Source organism: Corvus hawaiiensis, chromosome 6, assembly GCF_020740725.1.
Source record: "Corvus hawaiiensis isolate bCorHaw1 chromosome 6, bCorHaw1.pri.cur, whole genome shotgun sequence".
NCBI lineage: Eukaryota > Metazoa > Chordata > Aves > Passeriformes > Corvidae > Corvus > Corvus hawaiiensis.
The window spans coordinates 15,297,759-15,317,031 of record NC_063218.1 but is presented as its reverse complement, the minus strand read 5'-3'; the positions used below and the strand labels follow the sequence as shown (position 1 = coordinate 15,317,031).

The window sequence follows — 19,273 nt, the reverse complement described above, 5'->3', positions numbered from 1 at the left end:
GAAAACATTGAGGTCACTGGGCTATTAAGACTCCTTGCAACAGAAGATAACTCTGAGGAATCTGCAGTTTTTGGGAATGAGCTTCCTGAATATTTTGGCATGTGAATATCTGGGGCTTTTAATTCAGATTTATTACTAAAATAATGATTTTTGAAAGTTCTGTTCTGTGGTTGTTGGGTTTTCTTTTAATTTAATAGTTTAAAGGTAGATTTTACAAGTCACATTTTTGTCACTTTGAGCCTGAATGAAATTAGCTTGTTACGTGGCATTAATAAAATATTGCTAGGATGACGTAGTGCTAGCTGGAGAGCTGGAGAGACAAAACAGGTTTTCACATTTCATATTTCACTATCTTTTTATTCTAAAATAAATTAATAAAATAAAAGTAAAGCCTCTTACATACCAAAGAATAGAAACTATTACCTTTATTCACATTTCTGTTGGATCAATCACCCTGCCAATGAACAGTAATGTTTTAAAAGTTTCTTCAAAAATCATGAAAAGGAATGGTCGGTCCACTTTGATGACAGGAGGCACCGTGAATGCAGTTATTTCTGACCCACTTGCTGCTGCAGCCTCAGTTCCTTCTTCATCCACTTCAATAACTGCCTTTTGGACAACCTGAAGTGCAAGGTAGGAATAAAATATGTGACAGAAATAAGTACTAGCATGAAAAGTATTTTACCAGGTGAAGGCATTCAGTCTTCTGTTAAGGATTAAAATGAGGAGGTCAGTGCAATCTATTAGACTGGTAGAGCCATGTGCTGTCTACTTCAGCAGCAGAGGAGTCAGCACAGCCACTATGCCCACAGTGCTCTCAGTGTGGATGCTAGTTCAGGAGTCATTGCACTTTTCCACATCTCTGAGCACAGACCTCACTTAGAGATTGGGGCTTTTGCGTGAAGCAACCATTGCATTTATATAGAGTGCTCCTCTATGACACGTAAGTGTGCAAAGGAGTTTCTAAAAAGTAGGAAGTGTGTTTTCACCAGTCACACACACTGCCTGGCTGGGTATGTCATTCACAGTTGATATTGTGAGAGCTTAGGAAAATGCACCAATCTTGGCTTTTCCCCCTGTATATTTCTGATTTGTGCATTTGGTAGCACAGACCAAATATGTACAGCAATGAGGTACAGTCCTGTTTGAGTTTGAGGACCTTCCCTTCCCACTGAAATTGCAGCATGGCAGAATCTGATATTTCATTTTTTCATCTTTTCCATTTTGTTCTTTCAGCCTGTGCATACCTCTGACTGCTTCTGCTGTGTTTGTGTCTGTATTGGTGAACTGCCTGCTCAGCTAGTGGATTTCCAGCTCCTGAACTCCTAATTCTAGGAATTACTTATGTGAAAAACAGTTGAAGGACTTCACCAGTATTGAGCTTTCTGCTACATATTCTTAAATAATAAATTTGTCTTTCACAATTCTCAGGGACAGGATGCTCCTCTGGCACTTTGTAGCTGATGCACATATTGCTTCTAATATCAGTTAGCATCTCCTGTTAAAAGTGTGATTTTTTTCATAACACAATAGACTTAACTGCTGAGAATCAGCATGAAAGTTACATGATCAAGAGGAAGGGAGAAAAGTGCTGCAGATTGCCAGTATATTTCCCAACTATTATTTTCCCAACTATATTTCCAAACTATTTCCCAAGCAAAATAGTTTATACCAAGCTGAAAATTACTGCAATTCTATCCATTAATATTAAATATTAATTATTTATTAATAATTAATATCCAAAAATAATTAATTGGATAATTATTGGATAATAAATAATTGGATAATTAATATCCAAAAAATTAAATATTTATTTTTAGGATGTTACATCTTCCCAGAAAGGTTGTTTAGTTAAGCCACCACAATTTTGAAAACCCGTAGGTCAAGCATTAGAGTTTTTGAAACTTATATAAAAGTGTTTATTATACCACCCTATTAACTGGCTAATCACAAAGGCTTCTATAAGGTTTTGGTGTAGGGAGACTCGTAAGAGCAGCACCAGAAGGATTCTTTCTTGTAGGGTAAAAATACCCAAAGGGAGGCTGCAAAGAAGGTGGAGCCAGGCTTGTTGTTGGCGCCCTCTGGTCACAGGACCAGAGGCAGTGGGTACCAACTGAAACACAGAAGGTTCCCTCTGAACATCAGCAAATGGGTTTTCATATGAGGGTGACTGAGCACTGGCACAGGTTGCCCAGAGATATTGTGGATTCTTCCTCTTTGGAGATACTCAAAAACTGTCTGGACATGGTCCTCAGCAACCTGCTCTAGGTGATCCTGCTTGAGCAGAGGATTTGGACCAGGTGACCTCCAGAGGTCCTTTCCAACCTTCACCATTCTGTGAATCTGGGAAGCCTCTCCTGGAGTAACAGTCCTGGATTGTCAGTGCCATACAACCCTCCACAACCACAAGCAGTTGCATGCTACAATTTCCTTACGTAAGTTTGTAAAGCTATGTTTTTAAATCCTGTGCCAGATTAATTTCATTTGGGTCTTGTTTATAACTTCAATTTGTTTCATAAATTTTTTTACTTTTACTGTAATGTATGAATTTCTATTTAAAATTAATTGCTTTTCATCTAGTTCCACACACTCCATTCTTGTGGGCACAATTATCTCTGTGTTTTATGTCTTTCAGCTCCTTTCTTTGACCATGCCTTTTAATTTTCTATCATCAGCAAATTTCTGTCTTTTCTATAGACTAGCAGTTTCTTTTTTGTAAGACATCTCTGGTCACATAGACCTGTTCCTTCTTGATACTGATGTGATTGACAAATCCTTTGTTTTTCATTCTTTTCTGCTTCTCATTCTGCCTCTGTTTTTTATCAGTTTTCTGAAATTCATCTATGCTCTCCCTTAAACAGTGGTACAAAATATCCCTTCGTCCTCGGGGCTGTGTGCCTATCTTCTTGGCCGTTCACTGCCCTTGCCTTTACCTGTTTAAAAGTTCTTTAAAAGTTTCAGCATATGAAGTGGAACATCTGTTTGGGTCGGAGTACAGCTCTGTTGTGCCAATCCTTTACTGTGAGATTCTGTTTTTTCTCTTCCATGGTATGCAGAAGGAAAAGCAGGATTGCTTTGACTTTTCTTTCTCACCGTTATCTTTTTGAGATTTTACTATTTAAACTTTCTAAAGTTCTTTATTTTTTGAGAAGTTTACCTTTCTCTGGACTGTGTATGAGGAGTTCTCTCCTTGAATTTCCTTCCTTGCCCTGGGTTTTCTCATTTGACTGTTATTTACAACGTCTTTCTTGTTCACAGTTTTTGTGAAATTGTGCTCATTCCCTGCCAACCATATTCCTCTTGAGGCAGAGCTTTTCTCCTGTGATGGGTTAGCTTTGGGAGTCGTTGAGCACCTATGAGATGTCACTGCCCCTTACCTCTAGACACCTCATACCTGAAGTGGGATCTGTCCTGATTAGGATGGGTAGATTGCAAATACCTGGCAGGTGAGGTACTTTGCTAGTGGTGTCTCTATAAATTTATATGACCATCTTGGCTGGGCCATTTATATACTATTATAATCCAAACAGCAAATCATTTTAGAAGGCTTACCTGTGAAACTGCTGCATATTCGTGATCTGTCAGATGACTAAGATCTGCTGAATGTGTAAAGAGCTTTTTAATTCCAAGACCTTGAAGCAGTTTCTTCATTTTGTATTTTTGCTCTAGTTTAAACTTTGGAAATGAAATATCCACTTTTCTGTTAAAAAAAATAAAATTCAATGCAAACAGTAGGTCACTTGACTGCTGAAATGCACACAGGAATTAAGCTTTACACTGAAAAAGAAGGGAAGAAAACTGAAGATTCTCTGCTGGCATTTAGGTTGGCAGAAAATAATTTCTAATCTGACTGCCAGTGATGCTAGAAATAATGTCCTTCTCTGTATAAATACTTCCACCAACAGTTACAGTGTCCTGATACCAGGGAGACACACTAATTTATTGACTGGTGGAAAGAATTGTCACTTCAGGAACTATGTTTCATGGGGATCATTTGTGTTTGCATTTTTATATTCAAATTTATCAATTCCTCTCGGTTTTCCATGGTAAAAAATGTTTAATAAATGTCTAGATTTACTGTGGATTTTGCTTGGCAGTGCTAAATTTAAGGAGAGAGAAGACCTAAGGAAGAAGAATATGGAAAGACTCATGCCCTCAGAGAGACATTTTTAACTGAGATGAGTCAAAGATTTGTCCCTTAGAGTTGAAACTTTCACATGCCACTTTGGCTGTGGATAGGCTATTAAAGAACCTCTACTCTGTAGATACCTCTTGCCACAGAGATGCTAACATGGTAAAAGGCTTAGGAAGACCAGATAATCTTTGCTGGGCTTTGTTGCTTTGCTGCAGTAGACATTAAAGACATTAGGGCCCCATGGGTGTCAAAGCAATACCTGGTTTTCATGTTTCCAAGCCAGGATTCCACAAGCTCTGTAGTCAAATGGTCTTCAATTGAAATGTAGTCTCCCCCTTTTTCTGGGATAACAATCAGCATGTGGGCATTCCCTTTGTAAGGTATCTTTATCACAGTGCATCTTAAGTTCTCATCAAAAGTTGAATTAATTTTGTCTGACCTGAACATCATGGGTACCTGTACACTTCTGTATTTGTTTATGTGGAAAGTCTGCATTTCTGTGAATTTGGAATTAAATGGATAGACCCACTTGCCTGCGGAAAGAAAGAAAGAAATTAAATAATTCCATGTGTTTAGGTTTGTTTACAAAAAAAAGTTCTGAAATGTTTAAAAAACCATAGGATATTTTATGTATCCAGTTGAAGTGGCTGTCAATTGTGTCTGGGATAAGTGAATGACAATTTCATGTTTGTGTTTATTTTATGTTATTTTATGTTTATTGTATATAATTTTTTTTACAGAAAAAAACCAAAGTAATCCACAAAATAAACTTCTTCATTTGCACAGAAAGACGGGAAATATTTTTCTAAGGTTGGTTAGTTGCCACCCAAGTTCAGAATTTATGTTCTCTTTGTTTATTAAATACCTGGTGAGCATCTGACCTTCCCTAACATGTAACCTTCTCTTAAAATCTCTACCAGCTGTTCAATATCTTGTATTTCATTTAATGATCCAATATTTCGGATGGGGGTTTAGCAATGCACTGACCTCTCCACGGAATGGTTCCCGCCTATCACTGGTATTTCTTTCCCTCCCCCTGTAAGGTACTTGGGTTCCTCTGGGGCAGATAATTCTTGATGGAAATTGAGAAATTATTTTTGTTTCAATGATTTTGTGTACTATGTTAAATCAATCCATGATTTTATGCCCAGTATCCAGCATTCAAGACTACTCTGATTAAGACTTTTTCATTTTAATGGGTGAACGAAAATAAAACATGGTTTCTAGTCATAAAGAGGGATAATTTGGAGATGGACTGAGATAGTTTGATACAGGGCTTTTTGTTCTCTTTGAGGCTATTGTATGGAAGAAAGCATAGAAGAATGGTGGTTCCCTATCATGAAAAATAATTTCCTATTAAATAAGCTTAATAGAAGAAAGTAAACTTAGAGACGTAGGGAAAACAGGACATCTAAATTCATTTAAACTCCTCCTAATGTAGCTTAAGCTAGAGTTTTAATTCTTCTAATAAATAATTATTTTGCAAAATGAAAACAGCAATTACCTTTGAAGACAATGTAGTTGACAAGCACCAGTTTATTATGGCGGTCCAGCTCTTCAAAAAGCCCTGTGATTTTTCCTTTGGTCCTTTTGTTAATGTTTTGATTTATGAAAAGTTTTGCCTGTGTGAAGTTTGAAAAGTCCACTTTCAGGAATTCCATGTCAAAGTACTGCTTAGATAAATTCAGGAAAGACTCCTTGAGTTTGAAGTCCTTTTGAATAAAAGAAAGAGTACCTTGCACAAGGAGAAATTCTTCATTGATTGTGATGTTACCTATCAGTTGTTTAAACAAAGCTGATAAGTGTTGCTGATCCACTCTGTCCTTCACAGCATGGAGGTTTAGACCTTTTACAATTTGTCTGTATGTTTCTCCTTTAGCTGCCAGCATACAGACACCCATGAGAGCTGATACAGAAAGGGGAGAGATGATTACATTGTTATCATGTGTCATTGCAATTCTTCTGTAGAGGTTAAATCCAAAATTTGCATTCTTTTCAGTAAAGTTGTGAAGAGTGAAGTCTTCAAGACTTTGGTCTTCAAAACCTTGGTCTTCAAAAGGCTTAGAGATATTTTTGTGATGATACCACTCTCTGGAAATACTGACATTGTTACTTCTTTCCAAGAAATTACTCTCTTCTTCCTCCTTTGGAAATTTAGGTTTGATATCAGCCTTGATGAATTCAAAACATATTTCACTTAAGAGAAGTATGTAGATACCTGTTTTCATGTTGACATCCAATAATGAGCTCTTTGGTTTGTTTTTTTTCCCTAGAAAAAAGTCAACAAAATGACTTTTTAGTTTGTTCTTCCATTCACAATGCAAAAGGTCATAGGTAGTGAAGTGATCTTTCTGCATCTTCTACTCTAAACCTAAGATCTGGTTCCTATCTGAAAATTCAGATTTAGATCAGTGAAAGAGAAGCTTCCAACATCATTAAATTAATCCAGAAAAGGTATCGCAATCTTCTGTTATTGGTGGTTCACATCAGGAGTAGTTCACTGATTTTCCCTTGCTCACTTGTATTCCCTTTACAAAATGAAACCCAGATTTCAAGCACAATATGCAGCTCAAAGATGAAAAATGGACTTGCTAGATACTGTGTTGCAGCTTCTGCTCCTGTGAAACTGATGTCATCTCTAAGCACAAGAATTCTAGGCAGCATGTGGTAGAAACAACATGATTGCCTTTCATAACTCCATCTCACTTTTCATCCTTCTGCTATAGACTGTTTATTACTACATTCAGATTGTTCTCCTGATCACATGCCATAGCATTCCCTGCTCTTTTCCACCTTGCTTTCCAGAAAATGCTGAAGTAGGTTTATTGGTGCTGTCTCCTGCCTAGCAATAGATGCTTCAATGTCAAATAGCACAAGGATGAAGCAGTTGTTCTATGCTTAAAAATAAAGTATTTTACACAAGTTTTGATTTCTGAGTGAAGTTAATACAGGGTCTCTCACCTGGCCAACAAAATGTTTGGAGAAAACTAGGCACATCTTACAGGACACCTCAGGCAAACCTTAGCATCGGACATTGTGTAAATTTGCAAATGAAATGCACTTTTCAAGCATAAAATGCAAATATAATTATCATCCATCTTTCCATTAAAGCAATATATTAATTCTCTCCCATACAGCAGTGTTGAATTGCACCTTATGGAAAAATTTTGAATGGCCACAATCTTTGGGGATGCTTTTTCCCATTGTAAATTGTACAGGATGTTCAAGACCACCAAACCTGCACAGATTCCTTTCATATAGCAGTGGGCAAAGGGATAAATGAGATGAAAAGATGGATTATATGGCCGTCATTAAAGTAGTAAGTGATTCAACAGTCTAGAATCACATGGCAACTGCTAACTACTCCTTTTAAGTTGTAAAAAGAGGATCTGTAACAGCAAATTATGGTCATTGTATAATTTGTGATTTGGCATATGGGAAAGCTGGTTTTATCCAATTTATTCAGAGTTCAGCTGAATTTCACAGTTGGCTGATTCAGGCTGTGGGAGTTAGTCCTGAAAAGGTATGTTGATGTGAGTATTGAGACATTTGGGTGCCAAGTCACGAGGTGCTTTTGGCAGTCAGGTGTTGTGCTATTTTCTTTGGAGATAATAGGTCACGTTCTGTACTTGGTGCAACACAGATGGGCTGTCATGACTTAATCGGGAGGAGTGAAATTGCTGAATGTTGTGCTTGCTCTAGAGAGCATGGCAGACAGAGAACAGAGTAAAATATGTGGCAAATAGGTTGTGAATATTTTTTTTCTTTATTTTTCTTTCCCATTAACCCTTGATTTATTTTTAATGAGATTCCCAGTGTCTGGATTGTGCGGGACTGGAGTAGGGAAGGGGATGACTTGACTTCAGCTCCTGCCTTTGCTGGTCAAGTGGTGCATGCGACTTCGGGAATGCTGGGATACTGTCCCCCGGCAGGCTGAAGCTGCGCAGTTCAAAGCTATGGCAGTAACTGCTGGGCATTCCTTCTGCTTATGCAGTGACCCACTTTGGTGGGAAGTAACACAGGCACAGAGGTCCTGTTCCTGCTGCAATGCTGCACCTGCCCTGGCAGCAAAGAAGGAGGTTCTTTCCTCTGGGAGTCATCCCTACTTTGAAGAAGCATCTCTGGACACTGCAGAGTCAGCTCTGGCAAAGAGGCAGGGATTGCAGAATTTTGCTTTTGATCATATTCAATCACAGGGAAGGGATTTTCTGCAGCAGCAGTCCCTCCTTCTGAAAGAGCATCAGGCCTAACTGCTCACTAGGCATTGCAGAGTGCAAGCTCTCGCTCACCTTTTCTAGGCACAGTGCAATTCCTGCGCAATGCCTGGCAGTGCTGCGTTTGGCACATGTCACTGTTGTGTCTCTCTCTGGGAGGCCTGGGACAGTGCTTGGCTCAAGTGGCCAGCAGCTTCCCCAGGAGATGTGAAGGGACTGATTGGGCCAAGTGCTGAGCTGTCTTCTAGAGGGCTCTGCCTTCCCAGCACAGATAGAGTTTGGACTGAAAGGGCAGGACAAACACAGAAGCTCTTGTTTACAGGTACATCCCAAACCTTTCAACACTCAAGAAAATATTCCTGCATCCTCAGGCAAACACATACACAAATGCTACTGATTTTGGTGTAATGAACATCATGGGAATAAGAACCTTGCAGATGCACTAAGTAATCACTGCAAATCTGAGATTGCAAACATTTAAATTTAACATTACAGCAGCTGTATCATTCACCTTCACTAATAGAGCTAGTAAAGATAGAACTGGTAAAAACAATAGAACTGGGAACAATAAAATGGGATTTATGTACATTATAGACTCGTATTTTTAGACCTGATTGAAGCTTGTTGCTAATTTTAGACAACTCACATTATGTGCAGAGCAGACAGTTAATTAATAAATGTGTTTTAGAGCAAAGTGAACATTATTTCCGTTTTAAGAAATATTTATTTCTAGTAATATCAATATCAAAGAAAGAAATTTCTTGTGCAAATGCCTTTTTCTTCTGAAGGCATTAGAGCAAGAGAAAAATACATTAGAAGCTGATTAAGATCTGCAGCCATTTAAAACATCACATCTAGAGAATCATTGATAAAAATATAAAATTGTATATATATATATATAAATATAATAATCTTTCCTTTACAATCTAAATGCTTCATATAAATCTTACCTTGCCTATTAGGTAGCTCTTCTGTTACTTTTCTCAATCAGCTATGTTTAAAATTGAAGTGAAGATGTCTGTCCCATTTAGAAGTTTTTGATCAAATATTTGCTCTTCCAAAGACTGATAATCTGGTTTTGTCTGTTATAAATTAACTGCTTTATAAACACTGCATATGTGTTTCATATAAATGACATAATAAGGTAGGGCTATATTCCAGTAAATATGTTCTGTCTTTCATGAGAAACAAGAAAACAATAAATTCTTTTCATTTAGCCCTTCAGCACCCTAGCAGGATGTGGCCCCACACATCCAGTAGCCTATGAGGATTATTTTTCAGGCAGGCTCTGAGCTACTCAGTGGTGGAAGCAGTATCCAATTCTGCTTAAATTACCCCCTTACAATATTCACCAAGGCAGGGGGAGCACAAGGGAGGGAGGGAGGGGGGAGGGAGAAGGTACAGAACATTTGTAGGGGTGTTACCAGCTCCCTCGCCCTGCAATTTGGCCATGCTTTGAGAGGAGAGGCCAGGACTCCACTCCCGCTTCGAAGAGTGTGCCAGAAATTTGGTGACGTATCAGTCTGCCAACATCAACTGCCTGATAGCCGCTGAAGGATGTTTCTCCCATTAAATACAAAGTGGGCCAAGCTGATATTCCCAAAAAAGTTATACAGAGCTATGGGAGGCATTAATAAACTTTTTGAATCTCTGTGGTTCTTGCTTGAACAGATTTGAAGGCTGGCTTTGGGTCTTGGGCCTTATTAGTTGGGCAAGGCACATTATTTAAGACAGATAGTTTATTCAACAATTTCTGTAACGTGGGATGGTCTAAACTCTTCACTATTTTGATTGTTGACCCAATTCCAGATAAAACATAAACATGGAATTCCCTATCTTCTCCTCACACTCCTAAATTATTTTCAAAAATACTCCCAAATGAAATAAGAGCACTTAATTTTGATTTGGATTGTAAAAGAAAAATAATTTGGCTTTAAAATGTGAGATAAGGGTACTAGTTTCTAATTTTCCACTGAATGGAAAAAAAATAAATATTATATGCAGTCTGAGTGGATGTATTGGATGTTTTAGAAAGCCCATAAAGGATTAGGGCATCCAGGACTCAATTTAAAAAAGGCTTTTGTTTGTTGCTGATGAGTATTTCTTCAATAAGAGTGTTTGCTTACAAAATGCAAGATTTGATTAGGATTAGCCTTGATTGATTTGATTGATTAGGCTTAAGAACTGAAAGTTCAGATTTATGTCCTTGTTGCAAGGACACCTTATTGGAGGGCAGTTGTGGGGTTTATGCTCTTAAGAAGCTCAGCAGAGGGGTCACAGGTTCTAGCTTCTAAATTCTTGTTGGTTTAAATTAATTAAAAATATTCTTCCTTTTTGAAGCAATCCCAGTCATAATAAGCCCCCAGTGTAGGCACTGTATTAAAGAACATGGGAAAATAAGATGGGGTTATGAAGGGAAGGCCCTGCTCTAACATCAGGCAGTCTATTGCCTAAACATGAAAAGCTCCTCTGTGAATGCCCCAGTGACTTCAGAACTTCTGTTCTCTGTCCAGGTGATTGGACTTTTTTTTCCTCTACTTCCTAGTCTTCCTAGTCTATATCTACTTCTGGTTAATTCAGTTGGATTTGAAATTGAAATGTCTTCTCATCGCATGGAAGAAATTTGCATCTGATATGGTTGAACAAAGCTGCATTACTGTAGTGTGCCTCTGAATCTGTGTCTTCTGGAGACTGTGGTACTGTGGTTGTGGCCCAAAGGAAAATACAGGGAAAACCTGATGCACACAGACCTGGCTTTTGTGCTCAGCAAAATCAGCAGTTATTTGCAATGCCAGTAGCAACCAAGCCTCTTCCTCCTCACACCAGGACGCTGACACATGTGGTCACTGCTGGCAGCTGAGTTAAGACACTCGATAATGATGTTTAATATTTAAAAGATTAAGATTTTTTATAGATGGTACTGAAAATAAGGGTTTGATGAAATCTTAAAGTCTTTGAATCTCTAGGCTAAATCTTTGCTGGACCACAAAGCCCATATGAATCCTGTTTTACCCAGAGGAAAAAGGAGGCTGTTATGAGATGTATTGGCTACGTACAGAGATCTGAGAGAATTGTCTTCCTCTCTAGTTACTCACAAAGCCCTTGCTAGATTTTTCTGCCAGGTAACACCTTGCTGAGAGTATCCACCATACACTACCGGGGTAATGTATTCCTCCCACTAACTCCTATTTATATTGTCAGTTGCTCTTTGGATTCAACAGAGCTTTCTGAACAATAAAACTCCACATAGCATATGGGTAACACTCTGCCAAACTATTCATGTTCACAGAGTGATTTACTGGGAGAGGGTGGCCAGTGTGTGACTCTGGCAGAATTGCACTTTTCCACAGTTTAGGACAAAAACCACCTCTGAGACCAGAACAAGCAAGGCAAATACAAGTGCACTGCTACCCAGTTGCGTCTCTGCTGGGAGCTTGTGCCAGCACAGTGCTGAGGCTGGGCAACAGGCAACTGATAGGCCAGCTGTTGGGCCAAAGACCGTCTGTTCTCTAATAGACAACTGGTTTTGGATGCATATGCAACTCTGAAAAACTTGGCAGTGATTATGTCGTCCCGGTTCTCTCCAATCTGTTTGAAAAAGCCCTGTGACTCTTGAGTACCTGGGGGTAGATACTGCAGAGGCACATTCAGCTGCTTGCTCCAAATAGAGAGCTTCCGTTGTAAGACCCTTTCTTCCTTTTGCCGTTCTTGTGGGGCTGGCAACAACTCTATTTCAGTGGCTGCTTTTCCTCTTATTTAATTTCCTCAGTCTGTTTCAGGAAACCTTCTGTGACCATGAAACAACCAGTCAACCTAATATTCAGGGGTTTTGGAGATTAGGTTCCCTGCGCTGACTAATTATGATCTCCTTGGAACAGCAATAGTGCTTGCATTAAGTAATGCCTCTGTTCCACATGCCGTGACCCATTTTAGCAGTTTGTAGCTTGACCACAGCTGAGATTCAAAGTGGGCTATAAGATACGATGGGCATGATTGCACTGCTCAGAGCATGCTCCAGGAAGGAAACGGGTTGTTTAATTAATTGTATCTGTACCAGCTTCCCAGTAAGAGATTTTTTGGAACTGAGTTTCTTGCCCTGCTCAAACAAGGTAATAACTAAACAGATACGTTTCACTCAAGGCCCTGCAAATTTCTGTCCCCAGCTAGTGGCTACACATTTGATTTCTCAAGGTCAGACACAGGGTATTTACACCTGTCTTGAGGGATCTAGTTGAAATCAGTCAGAAATACTGTCCAGGCTGGAGTCTGATGAGAAGGATAAAGGTAGAAAGTGTCAATTTAGGAAAATATTTAGGCTGAATGTGATCTAACCTCTTCCATGTTTCTTAGACTAAACAAAATACCAGGAATAGTGCAGGGGGTGATTTTCAGGGATCTGTAGTTCTTCTGAAGTCTCAGTGTGAAATTACTCATAACACATAAACTAACATGCTCCAACCATTATAAAACAGCTCTTTATAGTCTCCTGAACATACTTAGTTTGTCAACGAGCTGATTCACCAAGGTGACTGCTGCTTCTCCCACTCCAAGAATGCACCATGTAATTGAAATCATCAGGATGCAGCTGTGGCTCCAGACCACTGTTATTAAGCTTGACCCCTTTTGTACAACTATGGCACTGTCCATGTGACAGGATTCCTGTAGTGAAAGCCTCTTTGGACGGTACCTATTCCTGCATCTCACCTGGGGTAAGATGGGTGTGTTACTGTACAGGGTGGACAAAGCAGTAAAGCTGTACTATCTCATAAACAGGGCTGAAGTATCTCCACTGTGCTTTCAATTTCACAGTCAAGTGCTAACTGTCCTTGAACACACAAATAAAAGTATAACTTTCTGTTAATAAGACATCTTAATGTGGAATCTTTTATAGGAAATGCAAAAATGATGAAACATTGTAACAGTGTGTCCAGAGAAGTACTATCAATTTTCAGTAAACAACCATCCATGATGTAGATGGAAGTAGCACAAACCCTGTTTTTTTCCAGGGGATGGAATATGTGACCTTTTAAACTTCCTAGCCTTGTTTCCTGTGGTTTTCTGACTTGCAGCAATAAAAAATTTTAATTAAAAATAATTTATTTATCCTCCATTTTTGCCTGCAAGTATTGAAGAGCTCTAGCAGAGGCTGGCTGGTGTTTGCTGAGTCCCCATGGAGCCAGCAGGTGTCATCAGAACCTTTAGTTCTCAGATAGAAAGAAGGATAATTTTGTGTGTTTGGACAGCTGCCCTTCTCTGTGCCTTACTAAGTTTGTGTCATGAGACACAGGACTTAAGCAGGCATGAGACACAAACTTAAAAAAATGGCACTGGTAGATATTTCTGTTCTCCAGGAAGGGCATCTCAAAGTTTCTCCAGTAGATGTGAAATATATGTGCGTTTCTATTTTAAATTTCTGGAAAAAATTCAACTTGAAAGGCAGGAATTACGAAGTGCCTAGGAGACTGGTATATCTAAGGGGAAAATCCTTGTTATTGCACCTTCAAAATCGCAGACAATTTTACAATCAATGGCTTCTGATGACCTGAACTTGAAATATGAACTATTTTACCACTATTTCTTACCCAAATTCCATGTTTACATGCACTGCACATGCATCTCCTTACTGCTGTGATAATCAATCTGAGTTCCTGGGACATGCAGTGTTTGACTGTCTGGCCTGAAGCAATTACGTGGTGTAATGAAGAAATCTCTGCACTTTGGCCTCTGCAGCAGACATGTAAAAGGTGCCCTCTGGCACTTGCTGAGGGTTACTAAGTACCAAATGAGTGCAAGTTAGTGCTAACTGCATTGTCCAGAGTGGCTGGCAAAGAGTTCTGCACTGTGGGGTTGGGTACTTGAGTTTCTTTGGGGTTTTTCCATTTGAACAGAAATATCAGTGCAGTAACCTGCTGCAGGCCTGGAACTGAGCATGCTCCTCCTGTTGGAGGCTGCATAGGGTGGATATTCAAAAGCAGGATATTCTTCTTCCTCAGGAAAATGTGTACCTACCTGGCTGTGCTCTCATGGAGTATTTAAGCAGGAAATAGTTTTCATACAGGACTTGGTGTCTTTGTTTAAGCTGCTTCAGCACTTTACACTAGCTGTTCTTCCATGAAATGTGTCTGTGCCTCTCTGGTTCTACTCATTTCTATGTGCTGGTCTGTGGCCAGGCCCTTCCTGAGGTTTTTGAAGACAGTATCAGTGTTGTGATCTATGTATCTATGTTTTGAAGACAGTATCTACCTGAAAAAGTAAAACTAAAGTGGAGAGGCAAGGGCACTGCTGTAACCTGCCTTCTATCAGAGAATATTTTTCCTCCAAATTTGTCCAAACTGGCACAGGCAGATAAACAAATCTTTAAAATATTAATATTTTCTCCAAATAACATTATGAAGCTGTTATATGGCAACAAAATGGTTCTTGTGAATTTTGAGTTAAAAGGATAATAAATTACATGCTGCTACAAACAAGGGGCATCTATAATGACCGGTCTCAAGTGTAAGGCCAGAGACATTGCACATTTGTGGCTATTGCTCAACTGTATATATAATATTCAATTTCCAGAAAAAGATATATTAACCTAAAAATCTACTCTAATTTGAACATTTGTAACTAGTATTTCCATTGTTTCTTTCCCATAAGGAAAATTATTTAGACAGCAAAATAATTAAGTGGAGAGCAACCTCTGTCTATGAGCTGTACAGGGACTCAAATATGGCTTTCTTTATGTTTCATAAGAATATTGCAGTTACTATGTGGGCAGTGCCAGATGTGAGGTGTTAATTTTTCACTTCCTTGGTTTAGGCTTAATGTCACTTAGCAACCTTACTCATCTTTGAAATGGAACTTCTTAAGGATCCACATACATTGCTAGTGAGAATATAATTTATATTGGAAAAAAATTTGGGAAATGGAGCAAATGCATGAACCTCTGTCAGTCCTGATGGAAACCAGGAACTAAGTTTAAAGTTCTTTTGAGAGGTTTCTTTTAGGCCACTACAGAACTGGTCTTCCCAGTTCCTGATATTTTCTGATTAAAATGCCATCAAATTCTGAACTTTGAATCAGTAAATTTTCAGCTTGAAGTTTTTGAGATTTAGGTTATATTTTCTCTACCTCATTCTCTCTCTCTTGCCTTCTCTCAATTGCATTTTATATATTTTGAAAGTATTCTTTTCTTGCATCCACTGTGATAAAACGATAAAGGTCTGAAACATACCAAATTCATGAAGCTGAATGAGCTAATCCAGGGCAGGCACTTTTACAGCCTGTACTGTGGGAGGAAGTGATGAGCTCATCTTTGCCAGACATCAGATAATCTGCACCAGAGAAGTTATGGAAACGAGGTTTCACTGAATCTGCAGGCCAGACAACTCTTTGTATGTACCAAAAAAGTGCAAATATATTTGCTTTCAGATACTTGTTTTTATGCTGGTGAGTTGATCCCATCAATGTGTCAGAGGTAGATGAAACCTTAATATTAATTTCTGAGATAACAAAGAGTAGTGAGATACGTTCATGATGAGCAGTTTTTATGTAAGAATCCATTTCTATAAGGTGATAGGACAGCTGGAAGGAGGAGAGAAGAAAAGGACAATCAAGGTTGTAGAAAGCTGAGACTTTACTGAACAGAGCTCAGAAAAAGTAACCTCAAAACCCGGCCCAGGATTCCATCAACCCATGAAACATAACTGGCCATTGGAGGTCTGCTCCTTGGCTGGTACCAGCTTGTTCCCACATGGTTGGCATGGACAATGCAGTCTCTCAGTAACTCTCTGGGTCACTTGGAGTAGAAAGTTGTGTTCCCATAGGATGTGGACCATGGGTCAGCTCAAAGCACCTTCACTGTCAGGACCCTGTTGGAGATTCAACTGTAGGTTAGTCTTGCTTTTCTGTGCTACAGCCATAACTACAATATCGGCACTGTTCTCTATGCCTTTTCTTGGAAAGATTCCCAGCCTCCTACAGTCAGGATTTTGTGCCAAACTGAAGCATTTAAAAGCCTATAATACACTGTATTATATATTCCTTTAAAGAGAGTGGTGTCTCCAGTGTGGGAGCAGTCTTACATCAGACACTTCCTGGGGCTGTGGCCAGATCAGAGTAAGTGACTGAACACATCCAAGATATCCTTCTTACCTCCCAGAAGGCCTCATCTAGCATCGTCACATGTTCCTTCTTAGTCATTTTTGATTGAAAGCACCTATTTTGCTCCCTATATAATGAAACAATTTTTGGATCCCGCTGAAGTCACTCTATAGGAAATGATAGTAACCTTGGTCAGCATGTGATTATAGAATGAATGCAAGAGTTCTGCATCATATAATTTGCTTTTGATGGAGGTATTCATTTTTCTTTTTGGCATTGTAATGAGCATGGAAGCATTTGCATTGACAGGAGGTTTAAATTACAAGCCACCATCCATTCTTCTTCAGTGAGCAGTGGTGTCTTCAAGTTCCAGTCACTGTCCTTCTAAAGGACAGTCAGTCCTGTGGTCAGACTTCTTGTCAGCCAACATTTCTGTTCAGTAGAAGATAAGCGTAGGGTGAATAAGATATTTCAGCTCCATTTTATTGAGCAACTGGCTGTATTTAACAAGACTTTGCTCTCTCTGACCAACAAGCAAACAAGTGCTCTTGTGAACACACAGTGCAGTAATCACACAGAATTGAGGACTCTATCAGGAGACTGTAAGAGAACAGACTTTACTTTTTAACATCATGGTTCACACACTTGCCACCCAAACCCATACCTTCAGCTTGACCATAGTTATCTTACAGCTTAGGCACAACATAGCCATAGTAGGCATTGGAAGATCTAAGCTTGGACACAAAGATGCTCCCATTCTAAAGGAAGGATATAATCATTGCACCTACTTTGATGCTTGTGGGAGGTCAGATCAAATGATGATCCACCCTGCCTGTACTCCATATACAGGTTGGTCTTTGCTTTTAACATGCTCCAGATATCCTGTCTCAACTCCTTCTTAGACTTGTGTACGAGTGACGTGGATCATGTGTGACAATGTGCTCAGAGGCTCCACCTCCTGCTATTGTGTACCAGATCAAATTGCTCCTCCCAGGTAATGTGTAACACGATGGGCTGCAGAAGATCAGGAGAACTAAACAGAGCATTGAAAATAGAGAACTGATGTTCTTCATATGAGAAAAGAAACATATAAGTGGCAATAATAAGGGGAGGAAAAGTACCAGTCCTTTTAGCGTGGATATGTTTTATTGTTACATCAGTAGATTGTAACTGACATCGGGCTGTTCACCTGAGGAAATATTGCAGTGGAACTATGATGGGAAAGCGTTACTATCCTAAATCCTTGTGTGAACTTTCATTCCAGCATGAGTGACTTCTCGGGTGAGCTTAAACTCTTAAACTCTTCAACAGATGACAAATAAAAAAAGATTTCTTATGTCAGGACAAAAGTTTCTGTACAGGAAATTTTCAATCTAGACCTACTTCATTTTAAACCAATCCTTTAGATCATAGCCGAACCTTGGTTTTGTGTGCATCTAGTGTAATGGAAAATGGAATGATTCAGCACATCACCAAATATGATTTTTGAAAATCAATTTAACTCTTTCTGCCCTTTTGAACAAAATTTAACATGTGAAGCCTTGCAAAACTCATGGCTTCCACTGCTAGCTAGCACCACAGGAGTAGGTCTGCTACTGTGGCTGTGTGACTCCCACACTTGACTTACAGAGCAGCTCTTGCTCTTGGCATGACCAGACCTGCCATGGTGTGATGGGTTTTGAGTTCTCACTGAGAGCTGAGCAAGTGAGAGCCTCCCTGTATGAGCAATTACACCAATACAGCTGTGCCTGTAGCAGTATAGCTCATGCTGCTCAGGAGAAGTCGCACAAAGAGTCTCCGTATGAGACAGTGGTATAATGACATAACTCCATTACTCCACCGAGCTGGCTGTGGGTTTAACTGCCCTTGCTCAGGCAAGGACCACTTTAGTAATTAATTATGCACATACTGCAGTTTATGTTGGTAACAGCGTGTGTTTTCAAGTAGATGTGATAGATATAGGTGTTGAGGCCAGTCCATAGCATGATGCTGAGAGCCTGCAAGCAAACAAGCTCTAACAGATGAGGTTGCAAAAGCAAAAGTTGAAGCCAGGCTAGAAATTTTGTCCTAAGTATGCATGAAATGCAAACGCCTCATCTTTTTTCAGTTCTGCTGAAAAGAAAAATGAGCTGTGCAAGGGAGTCTTTACCCAGAGTTTTATCTCCTAGTTTAAAATCAAGCAATAGGGAGTTGGGGTGGAAGAACAGTGCAGAGTCAGCATGCTCACTGCAATGCAAACATGAGCATTATCTTAAATTTGCCCTGAGAGAGAAGAAAACAAAGGTATAAGCTAGCAAAGCATTTTCTTATAGAACCTCCTCTGTGCACTGAGAGTGCCTTAGCCACTGTCTCTTTTAATTTGGTTTAATTATACTAACAGTGGTTAACACTTCGATGTCCCCAAACCATACAGTAAAGATCAGTGTGTATAAGCGTATCTGTGTGTGGATGCATCTGTAGGAAAGAAATAGGACACTGAGACTGAGTGCCAGGACTTCAGCAAACAGATGCACAGCTGGAAGGACCTGGACTGTGTAGCTTTGCCCATTAGCCAGGGTTTGTGTAGGAATGGTGGCAAATTGCAGTCACCCCGAAAGCAGGAAGGAATCTGAGAAGACAGCATGCCTTGGTGGAGCACAGCCCACCTAGGGAGCCCTGCTGGCATATCAAGCAGCACCAGCACTGCTCAGTGGTGTGGGGATATAGCCAGGAGGGAGCAGAGTCCTAAACCCCACTGCTCCTTTTGTCATCTTGACAGTGATGCATTTGAGCTGGGGAGAAATCTGTATATTATAAAGTGCTGTCATCACAGTCTCGCCGTAATCTCAAAAATGTC

General features: G+C 39.5%; 1 protein-coding gene across 3 annotated transcripts; it reads right to left on the bottom strand.

Annotated features, from left to right (window-relative positions):
- Nucleotides 1–400: 400 nt before the first annotated feature.
- On the bottom strand, nt 401–9,396 carry SERPINA10 (serpin family A member 10). Of its 3 annotated transcripts, XM_048306320.1 has the most exons (6): nt 9,300–9,396; nt 8,425–8,632; nt 5,640–6,404; nt 4,395–4,668; nt 3,553–3,700; nt 401–621 (listed from the first exon to the last, which is right to left on the bottom strand). In XM_048306320.1, exons 2-6 carry the CDS (start codon nt 8,480–8,482, stop codon nt 430–432), a joined length of 1,437 nt encoding a protein of 478 aa, XP_048162277.1. In that variant the 5' UTR covers nt 8,483–8,632; nt 9,300–9,396; the 3' UTR covers nt 401–429. The 3 variants fall into 3 exon arrangements, with proteins under 3 accessions (XP_048162277.1, XP_048162278.1, XP_048162279.1); XM_048306321.1 differs by lacking the exon at nt 8,425–8,632 and having other exon boundaries at nt 9,300–9,386; XM_048306322.1 differs by lacking the exon at nt 8,425–8,632 and having other exon boundaries at nt 5,640–6,402; nt 9,296–9,352.
- Nucleotides 9,397–19,273: the final 9,877 nt, after the last annotated feature.